This window comes from Sciurus vulgaris (assembly GCF_902686455.1).
Source record: "Sciurus vulgaris genome assembly, chromosome: 8".
NCBI classification, from domain to species: Eukaryota; Metazoa; Chordata; class Mammalia; order Rodentia; family Sciuridae; genus Sciurus; species Sciurus vulgaris.
This window is the reverse complement of record NC_136468.1, coordinates 19,937,421-19,961,758: the sequence shown is the minus strand read 5'-3', so window position 1 is coordinate 19,961,758 and position 24,338 is coordinate 19,937,421. Positions and strand designations below refer to the sequence as shown.

At 38.0% G+C, this 24,338-nt stretch overlaps 1 protein-coding gene across 1 annotated transcript in view; it reads left to right on the top strand.

The window, feature by feature from the left end:
* The first annotated feature begins 7,476 nt into the window (after window positions 1–7,476).
* The window catches only part of AGBL3 (AGBL carboxypeptidase 3), a 76,924-nt gene continuing 60,062 nt past the window's right edge, over window positions 7,477–24,338 (top strand). The window contains exons 1-3 of the mRNA XM_079150178.1: window positions 7,477–11,249; window positions 12,106–12,166; window positions 13,256–13,441. Of these exons, the coding sequence (XP_079006304.1) occupies window positions 11,187–11,249; window positions 12,106–12,166; window positions 13,256–13,441 (310 nt within the window). The 5' untranslated portion in view covers window positions 7,477–11,186. The remainder of the gene's footprint in view (window positions 11,250–12,105; window positions 12,167–13,255; window positions 13,442–24,338) is intronic.

The following is a 24,338-nucleotide window of genomic DNA, read 5'->3' as shown; positions in this document are numbered from 1 at the left end:
TTCAAAAGTGTTCTAATGTGGACAACTGACAAAACATGTATGGAATAGTTTGAAAAGAGGGATTTTGTTGTTGTTGTTGTTGTTAAAAATAAACCTATCAGTGAAGGATACAGAAAATGACACCCCCCCCGGACAGGAAATGACAACCCCCAAAACTAACTGACCCAGAGGAAGAGGGAGGAGGAAGGCAATCATTAATCCTCTCTCAGTAACAATGGGCCCCAAGGGAAAAAAAGCAAACTTTCATCCCTTCCCAACCACAATGGGTCCTGAAGGGAGGAGGCAGATTGAAACGCTGAGCCCTGGACTTTTACCCTTTCCCATTGCTAATGAGTTCTGGAAGGAAAAAAGCAAAAAGGGAGACAATGAATCCCAGAGAAAGAAGATAAGCAGCGAACACTGAGTTCTGAGCTTTTCCTGGTGACACTGAGTTTTGGGTTTTTTACAACTTCTTTCCTGACTGTCCAAACCAACACGTCCTGCTTCAGTCGCTCATAATCAAACCACCCTCATTGTAAACTATAATGCTCAAACCACTCCTGTAACTGGCAGCCATTTTTCTACCCAGAAAAGGAGCCTCTCCAGTGCCTGATTAACTCTGCTGCAGAATAAAGGAAAGCTTGCTGATCCATTTGAGGTCTGCTTCTGTTCCAGGTACTTGTGTTTTCATAATGGTGCCGAAACCATGTTGGTTCTTTTTGCTTACATTCACTTTATCCTGCTTCTTATTCCCAGTGTAGTCACATACCACTCCTCTTGCTCCTAAGAGGGGCTTACAAACATACCGTTCATTTAAGGAATACTTGGTACTTTCAGGGCTCTGGTGATTGCATTGGAACCCAAAGATATTTTTTCATATTAATTTTGCCTACTTATGTAGCACTAATTGATTTGAAATCTGGGGTTCTCACAAAAGTTCTAAATTGTGGGTCCAGAGTGTCTGAACGGTTTCCTAAATTCTATCAATAAGACTGGCAAATTAAGTCACTGTAAAAATATATACTAATTTTTTTACTGTTCTGTCCTAACAAGAATAAGTCTAGATAATTGTCATCAAGATCAATTTACAGAATTAAGCAGTGAAAAGAATACAATCTATAGTACTAGTACAAAATTGATAAGATTAGGGGCAAATGAAAATTAACTTTATAATATACACATCCCGGATATGACCTTAAAAACATAATACTATAGTTCCTTGTTTGATATGGAAACTACTCTTGCTTGCACATGTGCTCCAACTAGAAGAACGGATAAGAAAAAAGATCTCATGATCCTAAGTATATGTTCTTCCATAGGAGTTAGAAGATAAAGTAACAAGGTCTGGATCCAAGTACAATGACTATTTGTGTCAAGTTTATTAATTATGCTGTCCAAACATTTCATGTCCTGATTTTTCCTTTGTTCTATTGCTAAGAAAAGTGAAAAAAAACTACCATTATGATTATGAATTTGTCTATTTCCCTGTTACTTTTACTCTCTATATTTTAAGCAAATTTAGGTGCGTTAAAATCTAGAATCATTCTATCTTCCTAGTGAATTTAATATTTTATCGTTTTGAAGTGATCTTCTCTGTGTAGCAAAGATGTTTGCCTTAAAGCTTATTTTTTTATTCTGAATATTGCTGCTGTATCTTTCTCTTGGATGGTTCTTTCATGATATAAATCTGTCCATCTATTTTCTTCCAACTTTTATATATCCGTTAGTTTTAGATGGGTGTCTCTAAAAATCATATATTTTGGGTTTGGGTTTTAATGCACTCTGATCGTCTTTGAGTTTTTGCTAGAATATTTTGTCCTTTTATCTTTAATGTAATTACTGATAATTTTTCATTAGCTTCCTAGCCATGTGTCACCTGTACTATGTTACTTTTTCTTTATTTATGCCAGGGCTGCTCCTGCTTCAGAGCATCTGCTGATGTACAAGAGGCAGCTTGAGAGACTAAAGCTTTAGTTTTGACAATGTGATTTAGCTAAAGGGGAAAGAAGTCAGAAATCTGGTAACTGCCAAAGATGAGGGCTTAGTACACTGTTTCCAGCTTATTGAGTCTCCAAAGACCTTCTTCCTAAAAGTAAGAGTGAACTTGAAGTCACCTGATCTTCACACAGACTGTCACCTGCATTGATTCTGGGGAATAGCTACATCATTATAGCAAGGAGACACATGATAACAAGTTATAAAACACTGAGTAACAAAGTATTCTAGGAGATAAAATATCACAAAGCTCTAACATGATTTTCAAAGAATTATGTAGTAAATAATTACCAGCAGTCAAAGGGAGGACAGGAATACTTCAGCCTCAAGTGATCAAAGAAAATTATAGGTTTCTGTGTGCTCGTGTGTGTGCCCAGCACCAGGATAAGTGATGATAGTTTCGTGAGGAACTCTAATTAGACTTACTGTTCATTTTTGTAGTAAAGTTCCTGGAGTTCTGAGAAGTTAATCTGTTTGATGACATTTTGTGACCTCAGATTCATAGTTCAAGTGTCAACTCACCCCCGTAGCTCAGCTCCACTAATACTGACTGCTTGCTTCACGCTAGTGCAGTTTGCGTAGCAGAATTTTGCCACATCGTGTTTTCGGTGATGATGGCTACCTTGAAATATGATCTTAAAAAGAAAGTTTCATTAAGATAAGATTTTAGAAGGCCTATCTGGTCATTTCTACCCAGATAGGAATCTTCGCAGAATATTCTAGGATTTTGCAAAAGGACTGCAATCATAGAAAACACAAGAGTAGTGTAACTGGATTTCAACCTCACTCAGCACTCTTCAGTACAAAAAAATGCCATCTTCTGTCTTGCGCCTGCCAACATTCATAACACAGGTGCTTGGGGGTTTTTTCAAATGATGGGGATCAGTTGTCCTGAGTTCAGCAGGGCTTCTGAATCCTTGGTGAACATCAGCATCAATAGTGGCCTTTTTAGTTATGTAGGATCCACTCCCAGCAGATTCTTGGTAGATCTAGAGTTGAGTTTTCAACTCTTTTCTACCCAAAGGAAAATGCAGAATCTCACCGCAGGTCTGGGTGGGGCCTGAGATTCTGCATTTCTAATGGGTTTCTAGGTGATGCTGCAGTGATGGCAGCTATTTTGGAGACAACATTTTAAGAAGCAAGTTCTCTCAGCCTACACTAAGAATGTATGCTTCAAATATTCTCAATGGAAACAACAAAGTGAGAGCACTTACTATAATCTAACACAATGTATGCTAATGATATAATCCTCATAACAAACCCTATGATGTGGATATCATTATATCCCCATTTACAAGGCAATCAAGGCACAGAGATGTTAAATAACTTACGAAAAGTCACACAGCTAAATATTCTGGTTCCCTAGTACACTCTTAATTCTCTATTTCAGCAGTTCTCAAAATTTAGGGTGCATCAGAATCAGCTGGGGGACTTTTTAAAACATCAATTGTTCTACCCCAAAGTTTCTGATTCCATGGGTCTGGGTTGGGGCTTTAGAATTTGCATTCTAATAAATTTTCGCATGATGCTAATGCTGCTGGTCCCAGGGCACATACTTTGAAAACCACTACCAGATGCCAAGAGGAGATTGGTGGCTCTGACCACCCCCTCACATGTTAAGAGTGAATAACACCTAAGTGCTTTGAACTTTACCTATTTTCACTCACTGAATCTTCTCAATAACCCCACAAGATAGGTACTACTCGATTATCCCCACTTTACAGGTAATTAAGTGGAAGCACAGAGAACTTCAAAAACTTGCCTATAGTTGTGTAACTGTTAAGTGGTAGAACATTTGACTCCCAGAAGTCAGCTGCTGAGCCCCTGCTCTTAAGCACTCTTCCCCCACGCCCACCCACCAACCCTGTCTGTCACAAGAGATCATCGCGTAGGGGTGGACGTTGAAGAGAGTACCTGGTCAACGGCCAGGTCAGAGTCACTACTCTCCCGGTGAGGACAGGATGTGAACCCAACCATGCAGCCAGTAACTTGGCCAGTTACGCACCCCTTGGGCTCCCCAACCCATCTTCATCCGAACACAGTGAGGAGCTAGAAACTAGAAAGACAGAATGGATGTAAACAGCAAAACACCACTCTTCCTCCCATTTCCCAAGCCACCAGAGTAGGAACACACCTAGGCTGCTCTGAGAGGAGAAGAGGGACTTTGAGAAACTAGAAGTTTAAAAGGAACTTAATATCGAATCTAAATACCAAATACCAGAATAAAATTGTTTTAGGAGTTGAAAGAAGCTGGAACATTATGGAATTAGGAGCCAACATGTCCTTGGTAGAAAAAAGATGACCCTTGCACAGTTCAGGAACAGTTTCTAAGGAGGGAAGACCATGTGTTTTTTTCATGAAATTTCACACTTAGCCCAAGAACCACTTGTTCCTTTTTGAGTTAATTTATCCAGATAGTTGTCAAGCAGGCAGGGGATATTCCAAGTGGTAAGGGGAATTACTGCTGCTTTGTAGTCCCCAAATACAATGAATCCTACTAATGATAGATTAGGGAAAGGGTCTTTATGGGAATGACTCTTTTTTGTTGTGGCTTAATTTTTTAAATTAAATGATACATTGGAAGTATAAAAGTTGCCTAGGCACAAGAGTTACAGAACAATGCGTGTGAGGATTCTGTTTAGCTTTCATTGTGATGACTTTTTTATCAATATCCAAAATCATAAACTCCAGCATTTTTTCTTAATCTAGTCCTACCTACACGATTGCAAACTTTAACTTAGTGTTCACTTGCCCACATCCTTGGATGTGAACCAAGACTGCTAGGAAAATTCAGATATTTATGTTCCCACATATAATACAATGGAATTCATCATTGTAATAAGATGATACTAGAGATTTAAAACTGAAAATGGGCCCTTATAAGACTCTGCATCTACATATACAATTTTAACCCAGCAACGGGACTTCCCATAATCTTTTGACTTAGAGTTTAAAGGCGTTTCATTAATAGTTTCCAATGGGCTGGGTGTAGCTGGGTGTAGCTCACTTGCCTAGAAAGCATGAGGCCCTGAGCTCTATCCCCAGCACAACAAAACAAAAATGAAAAAAATAATGTGCTGTATTTAGATAAAAAGTCTTAATCTGTAAGGAGTAAATACTAAAATTAGCATCACCAAATATAAAATTAAAAGTTTCAGTTGTTTTCAAAGTCAGCACAGACTCAGCACCCAGAGGGGATGACAACTGCAGTCCTCAGACTCTCCCTAGTGGGAACCACGTGGCTAAAGGCTGTCAGTGTCCAGCCAGTGCTGTTTCTTTCTAAACTCACCCAGGCTTCTGCCACTCAGGAGCTGTCTACTCCAACAGTGTGTTCAGTGAAACAAGCTGAGGACTCTGCGTTACAAAACTTCCTTAAAAAGTATCAAAGTGGCATTTGGAGATAGCACTGAAGGACTCTATCCCAGCAGTAAAAACTGACACTCAATACAGCCCAGGTAGGCGCTGGTCCCTCGGAGCTCCTCAGAACTGCACCACCCAGGGCCACACGGAACTTACACAATGCCATCTATGAAAAGCGACTTTCTGGTGTTTCTCCCAAAGACTGGCTCTTCATGCTTATTTCACATTCTTAATAAAACAAAATAAACTATGTTTTACTTAAGGCAAAGTTAAAAGAATTATTTCCCCCTCTACCTTTTATTTTATTTTATTTTATTTTATTTATTTATTTATTTATTTTTTTAACAAGGAACTATTTATTTGCCCAGACGAATTCACGTCTGCACCGGGGAAGGGGAAAAGGCAAGAAAAAAGATGGCGCATGGTTCGTCTCAGACATAGGAATTTCGCCGGGCTGAGCAGAACCAATCGTGGAGGAGAATTCTTACAGACTGACTGACGGACCAATGACATATTAGGACGTAATGCTGAAGGCAGGAAGCAACGTAAGCAGGAAATTCCTGGAACGTGAGAGGCGGGCTATCTACCTTTTAATTAAATCTTCCAGTAGGAGCCAAAATGATCTAAGGGAAGAAAAAGTACATTGTTATCTAGTTTAAAAATTCAACTTTAGGGAGATACTCAGATATTTAAGCCTAATAAGGAGTGGCTTTCTGAAAAATAGATACTTTAAGAAAAATCAACTTTATAGGAAAATAGTTTTGGTTTTAATATTCTTTTAGTTTTATTAAGCCATGAATTTCCCTACAAATTCACATAATTCCAACTGAAGGAAATTTAATTAATGTGCATGTCAAAGAGCAAAACATGTCGCTTTTTTTTTTTTTTTTTTTTTTTTTTTAGAAGAAGGTACAAAGTACTAAGAAGTCCTTTAATTTTTCACAAACTTCTGGACCTTTAGAATACTTCGTAAAAACCATGCATCTTCTTTCCAGTCACATACAATAAACTAGATGACAGTTACCTTTTATTCACAAATGCAGTAAAACATGAGGGGTCATTTATTTTGCAGGAACTCAAATTTCTGCAAAATGCAAATAGTAGTGGTGGATATTGATAACACTGGAATGATAAATAAGTTACTTAATATATACAATTTTTTTCCATTTTTTTAAATTAAAAATCATAAATTTACATAGGGCAATGTTGTTTGATTCATTCTGTTATTTTTTCCCTTCCCCCACCCCTCCCACCCCTCTTTTTCCTCTATACAGTCCTTCCTTCCTCCATTCTTACCACCCTCCTTATCCCTAACCCTAAACCTAACCCTAACCCTAACGCTAACCCCTCCTACCCCCCATTATATGTCCTTAATATATACAAGTTTAAGATAAAAGATACTGGGAATGACTCTTGAGCTGAGTCTTGGTTATTTGCTGGCTGGAACAGATCTCTAGACTTGAATTTGTAGACAGTCTGAGAGGTTTGACCTGATACTGAGTCACCAACACCCAGATGGTCTGAGGAAGGCCCAGAATGGTACCAGACTACTCCAGGGTTCTCAAGTCCTCCTATGACTTCATCAGTCAAAGTTAGGAACCTCAAGGGCCCCTAACTCCTATGACCACTAACTTCTATGATGTCATAAAGAACTGATTGCCCCAAGAACTTCAGATTCTACTTTAAGTCTCTGTTTAAGAGTCAAATTGATATAATTTACACAAAATAAATTATATTCCCAACATAACTTACATTTGATCATATTGCTAAGATGAGTTTTCTCCTGATTCCCACACCAGTGATTATGCCTTTGGGGTATGGTTTTGGTTGTCTTCTCCTTTTTTTCTTATTTCACTTTTTTTTTTTTTTTTTTTTTAATATATTGCCTTTTAGATTGCAGTCTTATAGTAATCTCACCAAAAGAGCAGAAGAGGGAAAGCTGCTACGGAAGTAAATCTTTCCAAAAAGGCAGAAGCAGCTATACAAGTCTGTACAGGAACTTTCTCAGATCACAGGGAAGTAGAAGAAAAACTCAGACTGATAGAAAGTCCTTGGTAGAAGTTGACTCTAGTTCACCTTAACTTATAGGCAAAAAAAAAAAAAAAAATCATTTCTAGTATGTTCTAAATCTGGAATAGGAGAATAAGCTAAACATTTTTTTTTTTTAATTTTGAGAGTTAAAAAGAAGCAGATACTTAAGAAAATAATTTTAAATTTGCTTGGGAAAGAGAAAAGTCCTTATGAAATCTATTTATGTAAAGAGATATTGACTCTAGCTAAGCTTTGGCTGAACAGTACTGCCTTGTATAATTCACGACACTTTTCTCAGGGACTCGTCCTTGCTTCCTCTAGCTGGCAAGGACATCCTTGTGGTTCATTCCTCTGGTCAAACACCATCTGCCTAGAGAGGCCTATCCCCATCACTCTTTCAAAAAGAGCTACTCTATTGAGGCCCACCCCCAACCCTGCATTCCCTATGCTCTTTATTTTTTCCAGAGTTAACTCCTTCCACGGCAAGTATTATTAAGGAGTGGTTTTTATTATTGTTGTTATTGGTCTGTCTCTTTTCTCCCATTAGAATATAATCTCTGTGAAGAATGCTTTGTTCCCCACAGTAGCCTTATATTGGGCACAGTCCCTGACATGCAGTGAGCATTCAATAATGATTTGTGGAATTAATGAAATATAAAGGTATATGATTTTCAAAGTTTTGTTATGCATTTCTAAGCATTTTTGTTATGCACTAAGATAATTTTTCTTTATAAGGATTCCTTGACATATTTGGACTTGTAAATATTTGGACTCAAAATAATGAGACTTGAATCCTAGCTTTGCCATTTATTTCTTGAATAACCTTTTCTAGGAGCTTCATCTTGTGCATTCGACATCCTATAGCTTATCCATGAGCAAAATCCAACAGAAAAAACACATAAAGATTGTCTTAATCCATTCTCTGTTGCCACTAATACAATACTAGACTGGGTATAATTAAAGCAAAGAGGCTTATTTTACATTCTGGTTCTGTAGGTGCAAGGTCAAAGGACCACATCTAATGATGGTCTTCTTGCTGGCAGAGTCCTGAGGGGATGTGGAGCATCACACGGCAGACTGTGTGTGTGTGTCCTCTGGTTCTTTCCCTCTCATTATAAAGTTGCCAATGTTCAATCATGGGGATTCCACCCAGATAGCATTATCAAATCCTAATCACTTTCCAAAGGCCCCTCCTCTAAACACCATGGATAGATGTTTTTACCCCCTTAAAACCTCTCAACAGAGGTTAAAGTACAATATATGAAACTTTGGGGGACACATTCAAACTACAGTTCAAACTACAGCAAAGACTTTGTGCATGTCACCTTCAGTGATGTCTGTATGGCATAAAATAAGGTACAATGAAGACTTATTTTCAAAAAAAACTTTATATAAATTATGCTTTATTTTCTCAAGCTTGGGCCTAATCTGGAAGGTTCGAATTTCTAAATTGCTGATCTAAAAAGCCTTATTTTCAGAAACTTACAAAATCTATAATGTTAGCCTTTTTCCATGCTTAAACCATACTTCTTTGCCCTTTATTCTACTTTCAAATTGCAGTAATCCATTATCTCCATTTCCACCCTATCACAAATCTCACAGCTTTTAATGGCTCATGAAGGCACCAAACATCTGTACATTCTTTTTTTTTTTTTTTTACGTTATACTTGGAAAACTGTTCCAAATACATTAAATTAACCACCAGAAGTAAAGATAAGGGAAAAATCAAAATGGGATGTACACAAATAATACTAAGCCTGTTATGGGAAGGTCATATGTAACTAGATGAGATAATACACATAGAGTGATTTGCCATGCCCCAGAAGACAGCAAAATGTTCAGTTTGTTAGCTAATGATTATTATATTTAAAGAGTCTCAAAACTGATAAGAATTTCGAGAGTTCACCCTAGTATGTTCTCGATTCCTCCAAATCAAGATTAAAAAGAAAATTCTCATTTTTCAGAATAAAGATCATTAGTCACAATTGTACAGAATGGAACTCACCATGCATACAAAGACCAACATTCGATTTAATCTTCTAATAACTCCAAGTAGTAGCTGCAATGATTGCATCCATTTAAAGGATGAGGAAATCTTAGTCCAGAAAATTAACCTGTCCACGGTCATGCTGTTAAGATCAGGTGAGCTTCGAAGTACCAATCTTTAACAATTATGCCTTACTACCTTCTCTGAGAAAAGGCCTGACAACCAACCGACACGTACAACGGGGACTAATTGCTATCCCGTCTTCTCCACTCCCAGATCCTCCCGCAGATCCCTGATGCTCTAATCTACCCCGCAGTCTCTCTGGCCGCCCCGCAACTTTGCCCCGAGTTCCCATCAAGCCCCGCGGCCCCATCTTTCTCTGCCAAAACCCTGCGCGCAGCCCATTGCCTCAGCGCGGGTCGCTAAGTGATTCCCGAGGAGGCACGCAGTCTCGCGAGAGTGGGACCGTTGCCGAGGTAACGAGTGATCTGGGCGTGGCTGAGGCTGCTAAAGGACAGTGGAGCTCCTGCTAGCTCCGGATCCGGTTGTTTTAAGAAGTTCTCGAAATAGTCTCCCAGCACGGGTGGGACGACTGACCTGGCCCAGGATTCGGGGAGGGTGTGAGGGGCCGCCTGAGGCGGGACGAGGTGCCGAAGAGGAAGGCAGGGTTGGAGGCAGGACGCCCCGGAGGAAGCAAGTGCGAAGATGAGCTCCTCCGCACTCCGCAGTGCCCTGCTGAAGTGAGCCGGAGAAAGACTGCCACCCGGGTTTGTGGCGGAGTCGTGCCTCCCACGGAGAGGGCGGTGGTGCGGGCCCGCACTCCTCTGCCGCAGACGGGGGAGCCCGGTTACACCTCTGCGTGGGGCTCTGCTGACGCTAAGGTTTGATTCACTGCAGTCCACGTGGTGAGCCTCGTAGGCACTTGTAAGGAAACGGAATCGAGCGGTGCGGTGCCCTCTCCAGTCTTGTAAATTGGGAGTGTGTCCCCGAGACTGACACTTAAGTCTCCCGATACACGCGATTTTCTCTTTGCATTTGTGGTTAATGTATGATGGACGTTATTCTGTGCAGCCTGTGTTCCAGAGCACTCTGGAGAGAGGAGCATAAGCCAATAGATTTGAGATTGGTAAATTCCTCTCCCAATCTATAGAATCTTGGCAAGGAATTTCGATTATTCCATTGTCTTAATGATAACCACGTGGGAGAATACTCGGATAGGCACATAATGGTCATCGCCAATACAACCGTCTGGTAGCTATTGAGATTTCAGTAAGAATAATATAACTGAATAGAATAGAGACCGTATCTACAGAATAATATTAAACTATAAAGAGAAGAGCCCGTTGTCATTTGAACTTGAATTTTCACTTCAACTGAAAATTAAGGAGAAAAAAATCTTTTGTAACTATTGCTCTATTTCACTGCCTGAATAAGAATTGTAATTTTTATTTATTATATTTTAATGCCTCTGTGTCATTCTGAACCTTCTATCACTATGTAGCATTTAACTGTAAATACAGAATGTCAACGACTTGTGTGTACTCTGGATTTTTTAAATTAAATTATTTATTTGCTTTGTCTTTCATTGTGATTTTTGTGTTTCTTGTAGTAATAGAAAGTTTCTTCAAATCTTTAAAGTTAAAGGTTTAATTAGCATACTAATTAAGTTTTTAGAGTCTTGTCACTGTTAATTAAATACAATTGAATGCATTTTTTAGTACTCATTTAATGTAAAAACACCCTTCAGCAAAAAAAGAAGGGCTATCAAATAAGTCCCTTAGAAATTGTCTTACAGCCTATCCACGTGATAAATTTCAAGCCAACACTGGAAGAGATGTCAGAAGATTCAGAAAAGGAGGACTATTCAGACAGAACTATCAGTGATGAAGATGAATCAGTATGTTTTTCTCATATTTTACTTAATTTGAGATAAAATGTTAGAAAATACATATTCCCAATTTAAATATTATAAAATCAATTTGATATTAAAACATTGCCCTTGAAGTTGGGAACATAATTCAATTGAAAAACTAAGCTATTACTGTGTGCAGTATGCCCTATTTAGAAAGAAAAACTATATCATTGTCTTCTTGAGAAAATAATTGTGATCAAGATTCTTCTGGGTTTTGTTAAAAGGTTTATTAAATCATTAGGGTTTTATTTTTGTAATTCATTTCCACTTATTTTCTTCTGTGTGCTAATGCTATAGTGTTACATCATAGCCTGTATGGTGCTAGAACCCAGATAGGCTTAATGTGTATGTGATATCACAAAAGAAAGAACATGGAAGAAGAAAATGGGAGAGAAATGTAGTGTTTAGGAATATTTTGTCTGATCCTTACACATATTTCTGAGAGATTCCTTTTAAATTTTATTAAAGTAAAAAATTATGTATGTGAGTCCAAAAATAAGCTCCCCCAAAGAAAGCCTCCTGGTTTTCTGTGTCTCTTTTTGTTGTTAATTTAAATTGAGTTCCCAAGTTTATCAGGTACCTTTGAACTTCAATCCTTATTCTTTCCCTGGAGTCATTGTTGCCATTCCCGGTGGAAGAGGAAGAATAAAGTTGCAAACTTTAGGTATCCAGGGTGTTTGAGATACTGCTTTGAGACCAGTAGCCCATAATAATTCTTTAATTTCTTCATTTATTAAACATTGAAGACATATACTCAATCCCCAGTACTAAGATAGATATAAAAAAATTTCTGAATTTAGAAACTTGGGTTTTTGTAAATTTGAAATCACTCTTGTTTTAGGATGAGGATACATTCATGAAATTTGTACATGAAGATATTCATCAATGTACACTATTAACAGGTTTGAACTTATCCATATATTTTTCCCTCCTTTTATCATAAGACCTTAAGTGAATAAAAAGTGAAGAAACTAAAAAAAATCAGATTGAGTAAAATAGGAAATTTTAATTCTGGTGAATAGGAAAAAAAATGAGAAATGTTGTATATACTTTTATAAGAATATTTTAGAGTTTAAGCTTTTTTAAGTTTAAGTTTTTTAAGGTTTGTTTTAGGTAAACCTGGTTTATATTAGAAAGTAGTAATGAAATTAAATGAAAGCCATGATTAGTTTATTAGTAAAGATTAGTCTTTTCATTCCAATTTGGGTGAAACCTATTGTTAAAAGATAATCTTTGCCACATTAAATTTTTGAAGAGTTCATTTGAACTAGCTGCAATTAACAAATCAGGCAGCTCAAAACTGGAAGTGGTTTGGGGCTGCACCTGAGGGGCACGAGGGGAAGGCTCTCACAGGGCGAATGCAGAATCAAGGCAAAGAAAACCTTTGACTGGTTAAAATGGAGCAGGAGTCTTATATGGGTCATTTCACTGGAAAGTTCCTAGTTAGAGGTTGTCAGTTTCTTCAGTATCTTAAAGGAAAGGAAATGAACATAAGGAGAGCTCAGTAAATTGATGCCACACAGTTAAAGAGGCAGGGTCACTGCACTGTCTGCTGGGGGTGGCCCCACTGTGACCCTAGAATGAGAACTGAGGGGGGAAAATTGTGACTGAGAGATCACTAGCAACCTTTGAGAACAATTGCAGTAAGTGGTGAGGAATTGTAGTCGCAGAGTGCACTTAACCCATTTGGAGAGAGAGCCTGATGAAATAGTTGATGATCTGCTAGGAGAGCCGCAAGAAACCGACGTGTGGTGAGAATAAATTGATAGCACACAGGGTCAGCAGTCAGTTTTTAGCCTCTGCAAAAATCAGTTCTCACAAAATTTCATTAATGCTTTTGTTTAAAATGCCACAATTGTTAGTTCTAATGATATCCACCAATACTCATGACTTGAATAGTGTTGGAAAGAAAAAAGGAACTATATAAAACATCACAAGAATTGGTGTTTTCCTTCTTGTCACTCATGGTTGTGTTTGAATCTTTTTCTCAGCTGACTCTTTTGGTGACCCATTCTTCCCTCGGACCACACAAATACTCTTGGAATATCAGCTGGGGAGATGGGTGCCACGCCTTCGTGAACCACGGGATTTATATGGTGTCTCTTCTTCTGGGCCCCTGAGCCCAACACGGTGGCCATACCACTGTGAGGTCATTGATGAAAAAGTCCAGCATATTGGTATGTATTTTAGCAGCTTGCGGGGTTCAAGTCTACCTTGGTCAGCCTTGATTAAAATCATTAAATGAGACTCACAGTGTTGGAAACATGCATTCTGAGAGAAATGTAACATGAGCCCTAGATGGAATTTTAAACTTCCTAGCTGCTATGTTTTTAAAGGCAAAAAAGTAAAATTAATTTTTGAAATATACCGTATTTAACCTAAATATATCCAAAATATTTCACTTTCCCTCTTTTTATACAGACTTCCAAATCTACTTACAGACATCTCAGTTCAGATTAGTCACATTTCAGGTGTTTCATGCCACGTGTGCTTAAATAGAGGGGTTTAAAATATGTGCCACAGTTCCAGTCTTTCTAACCAATTCCAAATAGCACTACTATCTCACCAAGTCAGAATCAGGGAGTGAACCAGAAGGTCCAGGAGCTGCCGTGCTACTCCTTTTTGCTCCCTCTTCCCCCATCTGGATTTCCTTTCTTAGTGTATCTTTATCCTCTTTTGCCATTTCCTGTCTTTTTCTGTTTTTCCCTATCTGTTCCTTTTATTTTCTATCCTTGTTCTCCTTTGTCTCTTTTTTTCCTTTCCTACTTTCTTCTTTCCTTTAATGGATATTTATGGAATTGAAGAGTACACACAGCAAGGTGGTATTTTTGTTTCTGTAGTATGTTTCCAAAATTGATTTTTCACTCTTAGAAAGAGCCAGAGCCTTGTGCCCCCAGTCCACAGAGAAGTATGATAGGAACATTCCCAGCGTTTTGCACCTTCCCATGGCTGCTGCATTTCTCCTGTTGATTACGTTATTGTGTGCTCACATGGACATTCATTGGTGTATAAAACTTAAAACTGCTTTGAGTGGCTACTTAAACTTTTTAGGAGTCCTTAACTAAGTTTTCCCCTCATATTTGCTGATTGGCTGGTAGATAGGTGGTAGGTAGATAGGTAGGTGAGTGGATGGATGAATGGATGGACGGAAACATGGAAAAGGGACAAAGAAGGAAAAAGAACAATGGTTTTTGTTCAGAGAGGACAAAGTTAATTTCCAAGAATTCCAAAAGTTAAAAACATATGAAAGAAATCATGCTTATTAGTACTTACATGCATCATTGATTTACAGGGATCTTTCAGCCTGCAGTAGGTGGATATATATTTCTCCTTGGGAGTGTAGAACTTTGCTCTCTTTTTCTCCTTTCAGCCCTTGTACCATTATTCCCACCCCTCCTCCAATAGCCCCTCCTTTTTACTCCCATACCAGGGAGAGAAAGTTTTTAAACCCAGTAGAGAAAATGCTATCATGCCACTTTGAACCTTCCCATGAGCCCTTCTTTTTGTACCTCCCTTCTGTTTCACACCCTTTGTATTAAACGTATCTATGGCAGTAGATATGAAAAAGGATCTTGGTCTGGGTTGTGGCTCAGTGATACAGCACTTGCCTAGCATGTGTGAGGCACTGGGTTCAATTCTCAGCACCACATATAAATAAATGAATAAAATAAAGGTCTCAAAAGAAAAAAAGAAATGAAAAAGGATCAGAAAAGGAAAATCCCTCCTGCTTCTAGGGTGACCTCTCTAATTTCTCTTCTGTGGCAGTGGTGAGAAAATGAGAGCAGAAGAGACCCAACCCCAACAGGAAAAGAGAAACACGGCCCCATCGTGCCTCTCTTCCAAGCATCCCCAGCCCGTGTGCTCATTCCACTCGGTGGTTCTCTCGCCATCTAACGAGGCAGCCCCACTGTGACATTCTCAGCGCACCTGTCTGCTCCTTCCATTTCCCAGCCCTCATTTTCAGTCTTCATGTGGCCCACAGTTGTGAGAATCACCATCTGTGGCTCAGGACAGAGAAAGTGTTTACCCCCCTGGTACTTGATAGAGTCCCACCCCTTCAAACAGAGCAACTGTATTTCTGGACTCTTCTATTAATTCCAAATCTACTTCCTTACCAAAATATTATTTTAAGAGTGTTAGATTCTATTTGCCATATTCCAGGTATCTTAGACTTTGGGCGTCAGGAGCCCAGTCTCCACCCCAAGTGAAGGTGTAGTACTACACAGGCAGGCGCTGATACAGCCTCTCGCCAGCAGTTTCCCAAGATCCTCAGAGGCAGGTTTGAGGTCACACAGATACTGGTGATACTGTCTGTGTAAGATGGTATCCAGCTGGGTGAAAACTTCACTTGGGGCTGGGCCACTGCTCTTGTTTTTGTTTTTTAATAGACAACATTTAAAAACGTTTTTCCACATATTTTTGTTGGTGCTTTATAGTTATACGTAATGGTGGGATTTGTTGTTACACATCAGTATATGCACACAATATAACAACACAAAATTGGCAGTATCACTCCTGGGAATGTCCCCACTCCCACCCCTCCTTCCACCTTCTGGTCCCTTTCCTCTGTTCTCTGATCTCCCTTTGCTTCCCATGAGATTCCTCCCACCTTTTCCTTTTTCCTCTCTAGCTTCCACATAGGAGAGAAAACATGACCCCTGACCTTCCAAGTTTGTTTACCACTGCTCTTTCCTCACAGTCTGTGTCCTGAAATATTTGCAAGCTCCACTGGTTCTCAAACCATTGCAACAACCACTGCAGCCTCTTCTAGGAGGAATTAGAATTTGCTCCTGGCTGTCCTTCACAGCTTTCTCCCCTTGACTTGCTACCATTTCAGAGAGTATATTTCCCACAGTCTTGCGTATTACTTTGGATCTTGCTGTTTTCATTTCACTATTGCAAAGATTTCACAAATTTGGATATTTGAAAGAACACGGAGGACTCCACAGTGTTCCACTTATATGTAGCTTTTGTTTAAAGGTAGAGGATATGGTGCAACAAGATAAAGAGGCTTCTGGCAAATGTTGGGACCCAAAAGATATCTTGATGCAAGTGTCACGGGATCTTTACACACACACACACAGACTTGTAGACTGAAACACCAGCATCTATGTGATGAGACCTCAAGGTAAAGGTTTCCAACTGGGATTTTGTGCCCCTGTAATCATGTCATCAGGCCAAGCTGTGTAACTAGTTCTGCCAAAATGAAAACCATCAGTAAACAAACTTGCCGTGTAGGGTTACCAGAGGAGTCAACTTTGGACAGCGCTTCATTAATCTTACTGCCCTTATCTTGGCCAAGAGTCAAAGCCAGACATCCAGACTTCCCGAGGGATAAAAATAGAGCTTTTCCAGCCCAGCTACAAATTAACTATGTCCTACACAGGCACCCTTGTTGACAGTCTTTTCATATCAGTCAATATATACTAATCTCCCTTTTATAATTGGTACATTTGATCTCATTAAATTCATCTAACCATAATTTCTTTAACTGGTACCTTATTAATGAATTTTAGATGTTTCCAGTCTGTGGCTCGGCAAACAAACCACAGGAACATCCTTTTACGTGTGTCCTAATGCATACATATAAAAATGTTTTTTGTGAGTAAATTTCTATCAAAGGATACTGTCTCAAAGTGTTTCCCATGTTTTCTTCCAGTATTTTCATATTTCTTTTGAGCTGATTTCTGTATGTGGTAAGAGTCAAGGATCTAGTTTCATTCTTCCCCATATATATGTTGAGTTTTCCAAGCACCTTTTAAGAAATTTTTCTCTCCTCAGTGTATGTTCTCAGTTCCTTTATCAAAATTCAGTTGACTATAAGTAAGTAGGTTAATTTCTAGATTTTCTAATCTCTTCCATTGGACTATGTGTCTGTTTTTATTCCAGTGTTATGCTATTTTGATTATTGTCACTTCATAGTATGTTTTGAAGTCAGGTATTGTGATGTCTCAGCTTTGTTCTTTTCACTAAGGATTGCTTCAGCTTTGGGGGATCTTTTGTGGTTCTATATGAATTTTGTGATTTTTCTGGTTCTCTGAAGAATAACATTGATATTTTAAAAATATTGTTTAAATTGTTGATGGACCTTTATTTTATTTATTTATGGTGCTGAGAATTGAACCCAGTGCCTTAACACATGCTAGGCAAGCCCTCTACGTTGAGTTACAACCCCAGCCCAACATTGGTATTTTGATGGAGATGGCATTGAATCTGTAGATCACTTTGGGTAATGTAGACATTTTAACAAAATTCTTCTAATCAATGAACATGGGATGTCTATTTCTTTATGTCCTCTATAATTTATTACATCAGTGTTTTATAATTTCATTGTAGAGATCTTTTACTTTAATTAAATTTATTTCTAGATAATTTTTTTCCAAAAATCTATGAATGGGATTGCTTTCTTGATTTCTTTCTCAGCAATTTTGTCATTGATGTATAAAAACACTATTTTTTGTATGTTGATTTTGTATCCTGCAGCATTACCAAATCAGTTCCAACAGTTTTTTGATGGCCCTTAGGGTTATCTACATATAAGATCATGTCATCAGCAGAGGTCATTTAACTTCCTCCTTTCCAATTTAGATGCCTCTTTCTTTCCCTCTTTCTTTCTCTTTCTTTTCCTCTTGCCTAATTGCTCTAATTAAGACTTCCTATACAATATTAAATGTGAGTGGCAAAAGTGGACAGTCTTGTTTTGTTCCAGATTTTAGAGGCAAGACTTTCAGCTGTCCCCTATTTAGCATGGTGTTGCATGTGAGTTTGTCATATGTCCTCTGTCTTGTTGAAGTATGTTCCTTCTATACCTAATTTGTTGAGTGTTTTTATCATGAAGGGATATTGAAATTTATCAAATGAATTTGTTGTGTCTGTTGTGATGACCAAATGGTTTTTGTCCTTCAGACTATTGAGCTGAATTATGCTTATTGATTTGTGTATATTGAACCATTCTTATATCTCTGGAATAAATCTCATTTGAACAGATTCATTTTTCTAATATTTTGGTGAGACTTTCTGCATCTGTGCTCATCAGGGGTATATTGGTCTGTAGTTTTTGTAGTTGGTCATCATGTTTTTGTCTGATTTTAGTATCAGTGTAGCACTGGCCTTATAGCATGAGTTTGTTGAAGTTCCCTCCTTTTCAGTTTTTTTGAAATAGGTTGAGAATTGGTGTTAGTTATTCTTTAAATCATTATTGGTCAATTCAGGTTTCCTGTATATTCAAGTTGTAATTTTGGTATATGTCCATAAATCTTTCTGTTTCCTCTAGGGTTTCCATTTCGATGGTGTATAGCTGTACATAAATAGCCCCTAATGATCCTTTGTAACCTAACATGCGGTCTGTCCTGGAGAATGTTCCATATGCTGATGAAAAGAGTTGAATTCTGTAGCTCTTTGAATTAAATGTTCTGGAAATACCTGTTAGGTCCATTTGTTCTACAGTATAGTTTAAGTCTGATGTTTCTTTGCTGATTTTTTCATTTGAATGACCTGTCCATTGTTGAAAACTAGGACATGAACTAGGGAATGAAGTCCCCAAGTATTATAACATTGTAGTCTGTCTTTTCCTTTAGAGCTAATAATGTTTTCTTTACATAATAATTGAATGCTGTAGCATTGGATGCATATATATTTGTAAGTATTATTTCCTCTTGTTTAATTGATCACTTAATCATTATATAGTAGCCTTTTTAAAAATGTTTTTGACTTAAAGTCTGTTTTATCTGATATAAGATGAGCTATTCCTGCTTTTAGTTTCCAAATGTATGTATTATTTTTTCCCAAAGGGTCACTTCTATAGTGTGGCTTTACTAGTAAAGTGAGTTTCTTTTAGGCAACATATGATTATGTCTTATTTTTTTATTCTTCCATTCAGCCAGTCTGTATCTTTTTGTTGTTGTTGTTCTGTTCAGATATATATGACTGTAGAGTATATTTTGACATTTTATTCATACATGGAATATATATTTTAATTAGCAAATTTGTTAATTATTTTCTGATAGTATATACGTTATTTATTCCTTTCTGCCTCTCTTTTCTTTTCTTTTCTTTTTTTTTTCTTTTTTGTGCTTCTTGTGTCTCTACACAGTTGTCTACACTTCTATTACATCAGATTGCTTGTGCTAAATTTGCAGATTAACTTTCATAGGGAAAGGCTTTTTCCTACAGACAAGTCATAGGGTGTTGGGTGTGTGGTTTTGGTTCTGAGTGGGCACAGTGGCTTATTCTCCATGTGAATTCTTTAGCTGTAATCAATGTTAGCAGTACCTGTTAGCAGTAATCAGTGGTTTAGAGTGCAGGTATTTATGGAGGTAATAGTTCATTTGTAGTTTTTAGTGTTTGTGACTGGTAGCATATGACATTAGGACCCAGGGGAGTAAGCACTGTTCACCAGTCACAACCAGGCCTCTGACGGTAGCAGAAGCAGTGCTGGAGAACATGGAATGTGGATGATGTGTCCAGAGGCCCTACAGGGGCAGGTGTTATTGGCAGTGGGGACCTTTGGCAATGGGAGTAGTGACACCAGGGGTATAGAGCACAAGGGATGTGTCTGCAGGCCCCTCAGAGGCAAGTTCCAGTGTTGGCAGGGGCCTCCAGCAATGGCAGTGGTGGCACTGGGAGTGTGCAACATGGAAGACATGCTTCCAGTGTCCACAGAGACGAGCACCACTAGAAGAGCCTTTAGCTACAGACTGGGGACACTGGAATTGTGGATCACAGGGGAGCATGGCTCTTGGCCTACGTGGATAAGCACCACTGGCAGGGATCCCAGCAGGGGGCACACAGCAGGCCTTGCAAGACGTGTCGAGGGCAGCAGCAGTGGTGTTATGGGCTATGAACCATGGGACATGGTTAGATACAGAGAATCCTAAAGAATTCGCTAAACAAAACTTATTTATAACTAATAAATGAATTCAGCCAGGTTGCAGAATATAAGGTCAATATGCAAAAATCAATTGCATTTCTATGCTCTTTTGATGAACAACCCTAAAATGAACTTAAATTAATTCTACTTTAAAGAGAACCAAAGAATAAAATAACTAGAATTAAATCTAAGAGTGTAAAACTTAAACTAAAGATCATTGCTGAAAGAAAATGAAGATCTAAAGATCTAATAAATAGATGAACAGATATTCCATATTCATGGATCAGAAGACTTACTATGTTACAATGGTAGTCCTTACCAAATTGATGTACAGATTAAATGAAATTCCCATTAGATACCAACTGGCTGTCTTGTAGAAATTGATATGCTGAATCTAAAATTCATATGGAAAATTTAAAAACCCTGAATAGCCCTATAAAAAATAAAAACTTGAAAAAAAAAAAAAAAACAAATTCAAGGATTCAACCTTCATGATTTCAAAACTTACTAAAAACTAACAGTAATTTAGACAATGTGATGCTGTCATGAGGGTAGACATATAGACCACTGAATAACTTGGGAGCCGGAGGCAAGAGGATAACAAGTTAAAGGCCAGCCTAGGCAACAAGACCTTGTCTCAAAGTTAAAAAAATAAAAAAATTAAAGGGCAGGGGACTTGGGATGTCCCCTCAGAGGGAGTGCTTGCCCAGCATATATAAGCCCCCAGATTTGATTTCCCTGTACTTAAAAACTTAAAAATTCAGAAATAAACCCATGTGTCCGTGGTCAACTGATTATTGACAAGAATGACAAGATTATTCAGTAAGAAAGTCTTTTAAACAGGTGCTGGGACAAGTTGATATATGGCCACATGCAAAAAAAAGTGAAGTTCAACACTTATTAAATAACACATGCAAAAATTAATTCAAAATGAATCAAAACCTAAATGTATAAGAATCAAGACGATAAAACTTATAGACGGAAACAGGAAAATCTTCATGACCCTGGATTTGGCAGTGAATTTTTAGATAAAGCATCAAAACAAGAACAAGGACAAACAAACAGATAAATTAGACTTCATTGAAATTGAAAATGTTTATGCTCCCAAGGAAATTATCAAGCAAATGAAAATACAACCCATGGAATTAAAAATTGCGATTCATTTACCTGACAAAGGACTTGTATCTAGAATGTATAAAGGACACTTCCAACTCAAAAATCAAAAGACAAACAGTTCAACTTAAAAAATGTGCAAAGGTTCCAAATAGACATTTCTCCAAAGAAGATAAACGAAAGGCCAATAAACACATGAAAAGATGTTCAACATCTTTAGTCATCAGGGAAAGACAAATTAATACAACATTGATGTACAACTTTAAATCAGCAAGGATGACTAGAATCAAAGAGATAACAACAAATGTTGATGAGGATGTGGAGAAACTGGAATCCCATACACTGCTGGAAGGAATGTGTGCAGCCAGCCACTTTGTAAGAGTTTGACATTTCCTCAGAAAGCCAGAGAGTTATACAATTTGACTCAGCATTTCTACTACTGGGTCTACCCAAGAGAAACGAAAACATATGCCCAAAGAAAAAAATGCAGACAAATGTTAATAGCGTTATTTATAATAGCCAAAACATGGAAAAATCCAAATGTCCATCAATACACGAATGACTCAACAAATGTGGTATATTGCATGATGGACTATTAACTGGCCATGAAAAGGAATGCTACAAGACAGGTGAACCTTGAAAACATGGTACTAAGAGAAGCCAGACACAAAGGGACAAATATAATTCCATTTATATGAAACGTCTAGAAGAGGCAAGTATAGAAACAAAATCTCACATATGCCTGCCCCTCACTCGGTGGTAATGCTTTTTTCCCCACTGTTTCCTTCCCCAGTGCAATTATTTGCCTTCAGTTTCCTATTAAAGATTAAGCCTCTCATTCCAAAGGAAGAGCATCTAGATGGTCTGGGTAGAGTTTTTGCAGAGGTTGCTGTTACTCTCCTCAAGCCAGCACCACAAAATCTTTCCCAGTATGTATAATGATAAGGGAATTTCTTAGATGGGCTCATGGTCACAGGCTCAATCACGGTCACAATGGCTACCTGCAGACAGGATGTGGAAATCAGTAGCTACTCAGTCCAGAAAGCTGGAAGCCTCAGACCAAGAGGGACCAGTGATACAGCTCCAATCCAAGACTCAAGGCCTGGAATGCACTGAGTCCCTGATGCACTGAGAAGTCTGGCGTCTGATGTCCACGAGTGACTGGGCAGCAGCAGTAAAAGCACCCTTAAGGAGAGTCAGCTGCAGGCAAGAACAAGCTTCCCCATTCTGCTTCCATTCTGTTCAGGCCCCCTGCCTACTGCACAGTGCTGCCCACACTCAGGGTGAACCTTCCCCCGCAGTTGCTGACCTACATGCCAGTCATCTGTGAAGCACCCTCACCGGCACACCTGGAAGTGTGCCTTACCATTCTCCAGGATCTTCCAATCCAGTCAAGTGACAACCAGAATTACGTGGCAAAGAGGTCATTTCTAGGATATAGAAAGTATTTCCACAAAGAATAAGTAAAAGACATCCCTACAGGAAAATGGGCAAGATAGTTGAATGGGCATTTAACAAAAAATGATATCCAAATGGCCAACAAAATAGAAATGATGGTACTCAATCTTACTTTGAAGTGGTGTCTCATTGTGGTTTTACCTGATTGTTAGTAAAGCTGAGTACAGTTCCATAGGCATATTATAAGGTTAAATTTTACTTATATGAAGTAATAGGATATAAAGCAAATAGAACTTTAATCATCTGATGGCAGATGTATAAATTGAAGCAAATGATTTGGATGGCAGCTTGGCATTATTTGCTGAAGATGAAGATATACGTGCTCTACCTAGAATTTTTTACTCCCAAGTTTATACCCAAAAATGAGCACGTGTGTTCCAAAGAATATGTCTAAAGCTGTTAGCACCACTGTTCATAATAGCCCTAACGGAAACAACCCGAATGTCCACTAGAAATAAAAACGGGTAAATGAATTGTAGCATACTTCTAGGGTAACATACAGCAATGAAAATGGACAAAATGTAGCAGATTGCCACAACATGGATAGATTTCATGAATATGACCGTGGAAGAAGGCACAGAAGAATATCTACTATCTGGTTTGATTTATATTAAGTTCAAAAGTAGAAAAAAATGTAGTTTTATATCTAAACTATATTGTACACATGTGTATATGTTAATACTTGGGTAGTAAAACTATAAAGAAGAATAAGGAAGAAAATGCATTATTGAAAAGCTAATGGTCTCTTTTCAAGAGGAGGGAAAGGCTAGTGGTAGTAAGGGGACATGAGTGGGACCCCTTCATACTGACAATGTTCTACTTCTTGACCAATGTTATTTGCTTTGTGATAAATCAGTAATCTGTGTTTCTTTTTTGCTTTTCGTAAATGCATTTTCTAGTAAACATTTTGTTTACATATTTTTTGGTTCTTTCTCACCATGTAAGCTATGGATAGACGTATGTTTTGGTAGATTTTTTTACATGAACACAAATAATTGGCAAAATGTAGACATACCATTGGAACAGATAAAAAGTATAGAAATAGACCAACACAATTACGATCAAATGATTTTCAACAAAGGCACCAAAGCAATCTAATGGGTGTAAGAAACGTCTTTCAAGAACTGGTGCCATAACAAGTCGGTATTCACATAGAAAAAAAAATTTGACTTAACTTCACTTAATGTACCAAAAATCTTTAATATGTTTGTAAGTGTAGGGGACATCATTATTTCAGGCAAGAGGCCGACAGTGCAGGGAAAGGAAAAATAAAAGGTGGAACAAGACTCTTAGAGGTGGAATAGAATGGCATTGAGGGCTCAGAAGAAACAGAAATTGTAGTATAAAACCTATAACAAGTAGGAGCTAATCTTGAACTACTCAATAATTTAGAAAGAGGCATAAATAAAATGTCATGAGTTATGTTATAGTGTTACGATGTTCATTGTTACTTCCTTTGAACCCCTGATACTATCCACCCCTTCATAAAATGCTTAATTTTAGTGTATATATATATTTATGTATATATATAGTATGTATATATGTATATATGTGTATATATATACTAAAAAGTATACTTTTTGAAGTATACTTAATACTTCAAAAATATAATAAAATTGCCTGTTTTATTTTGA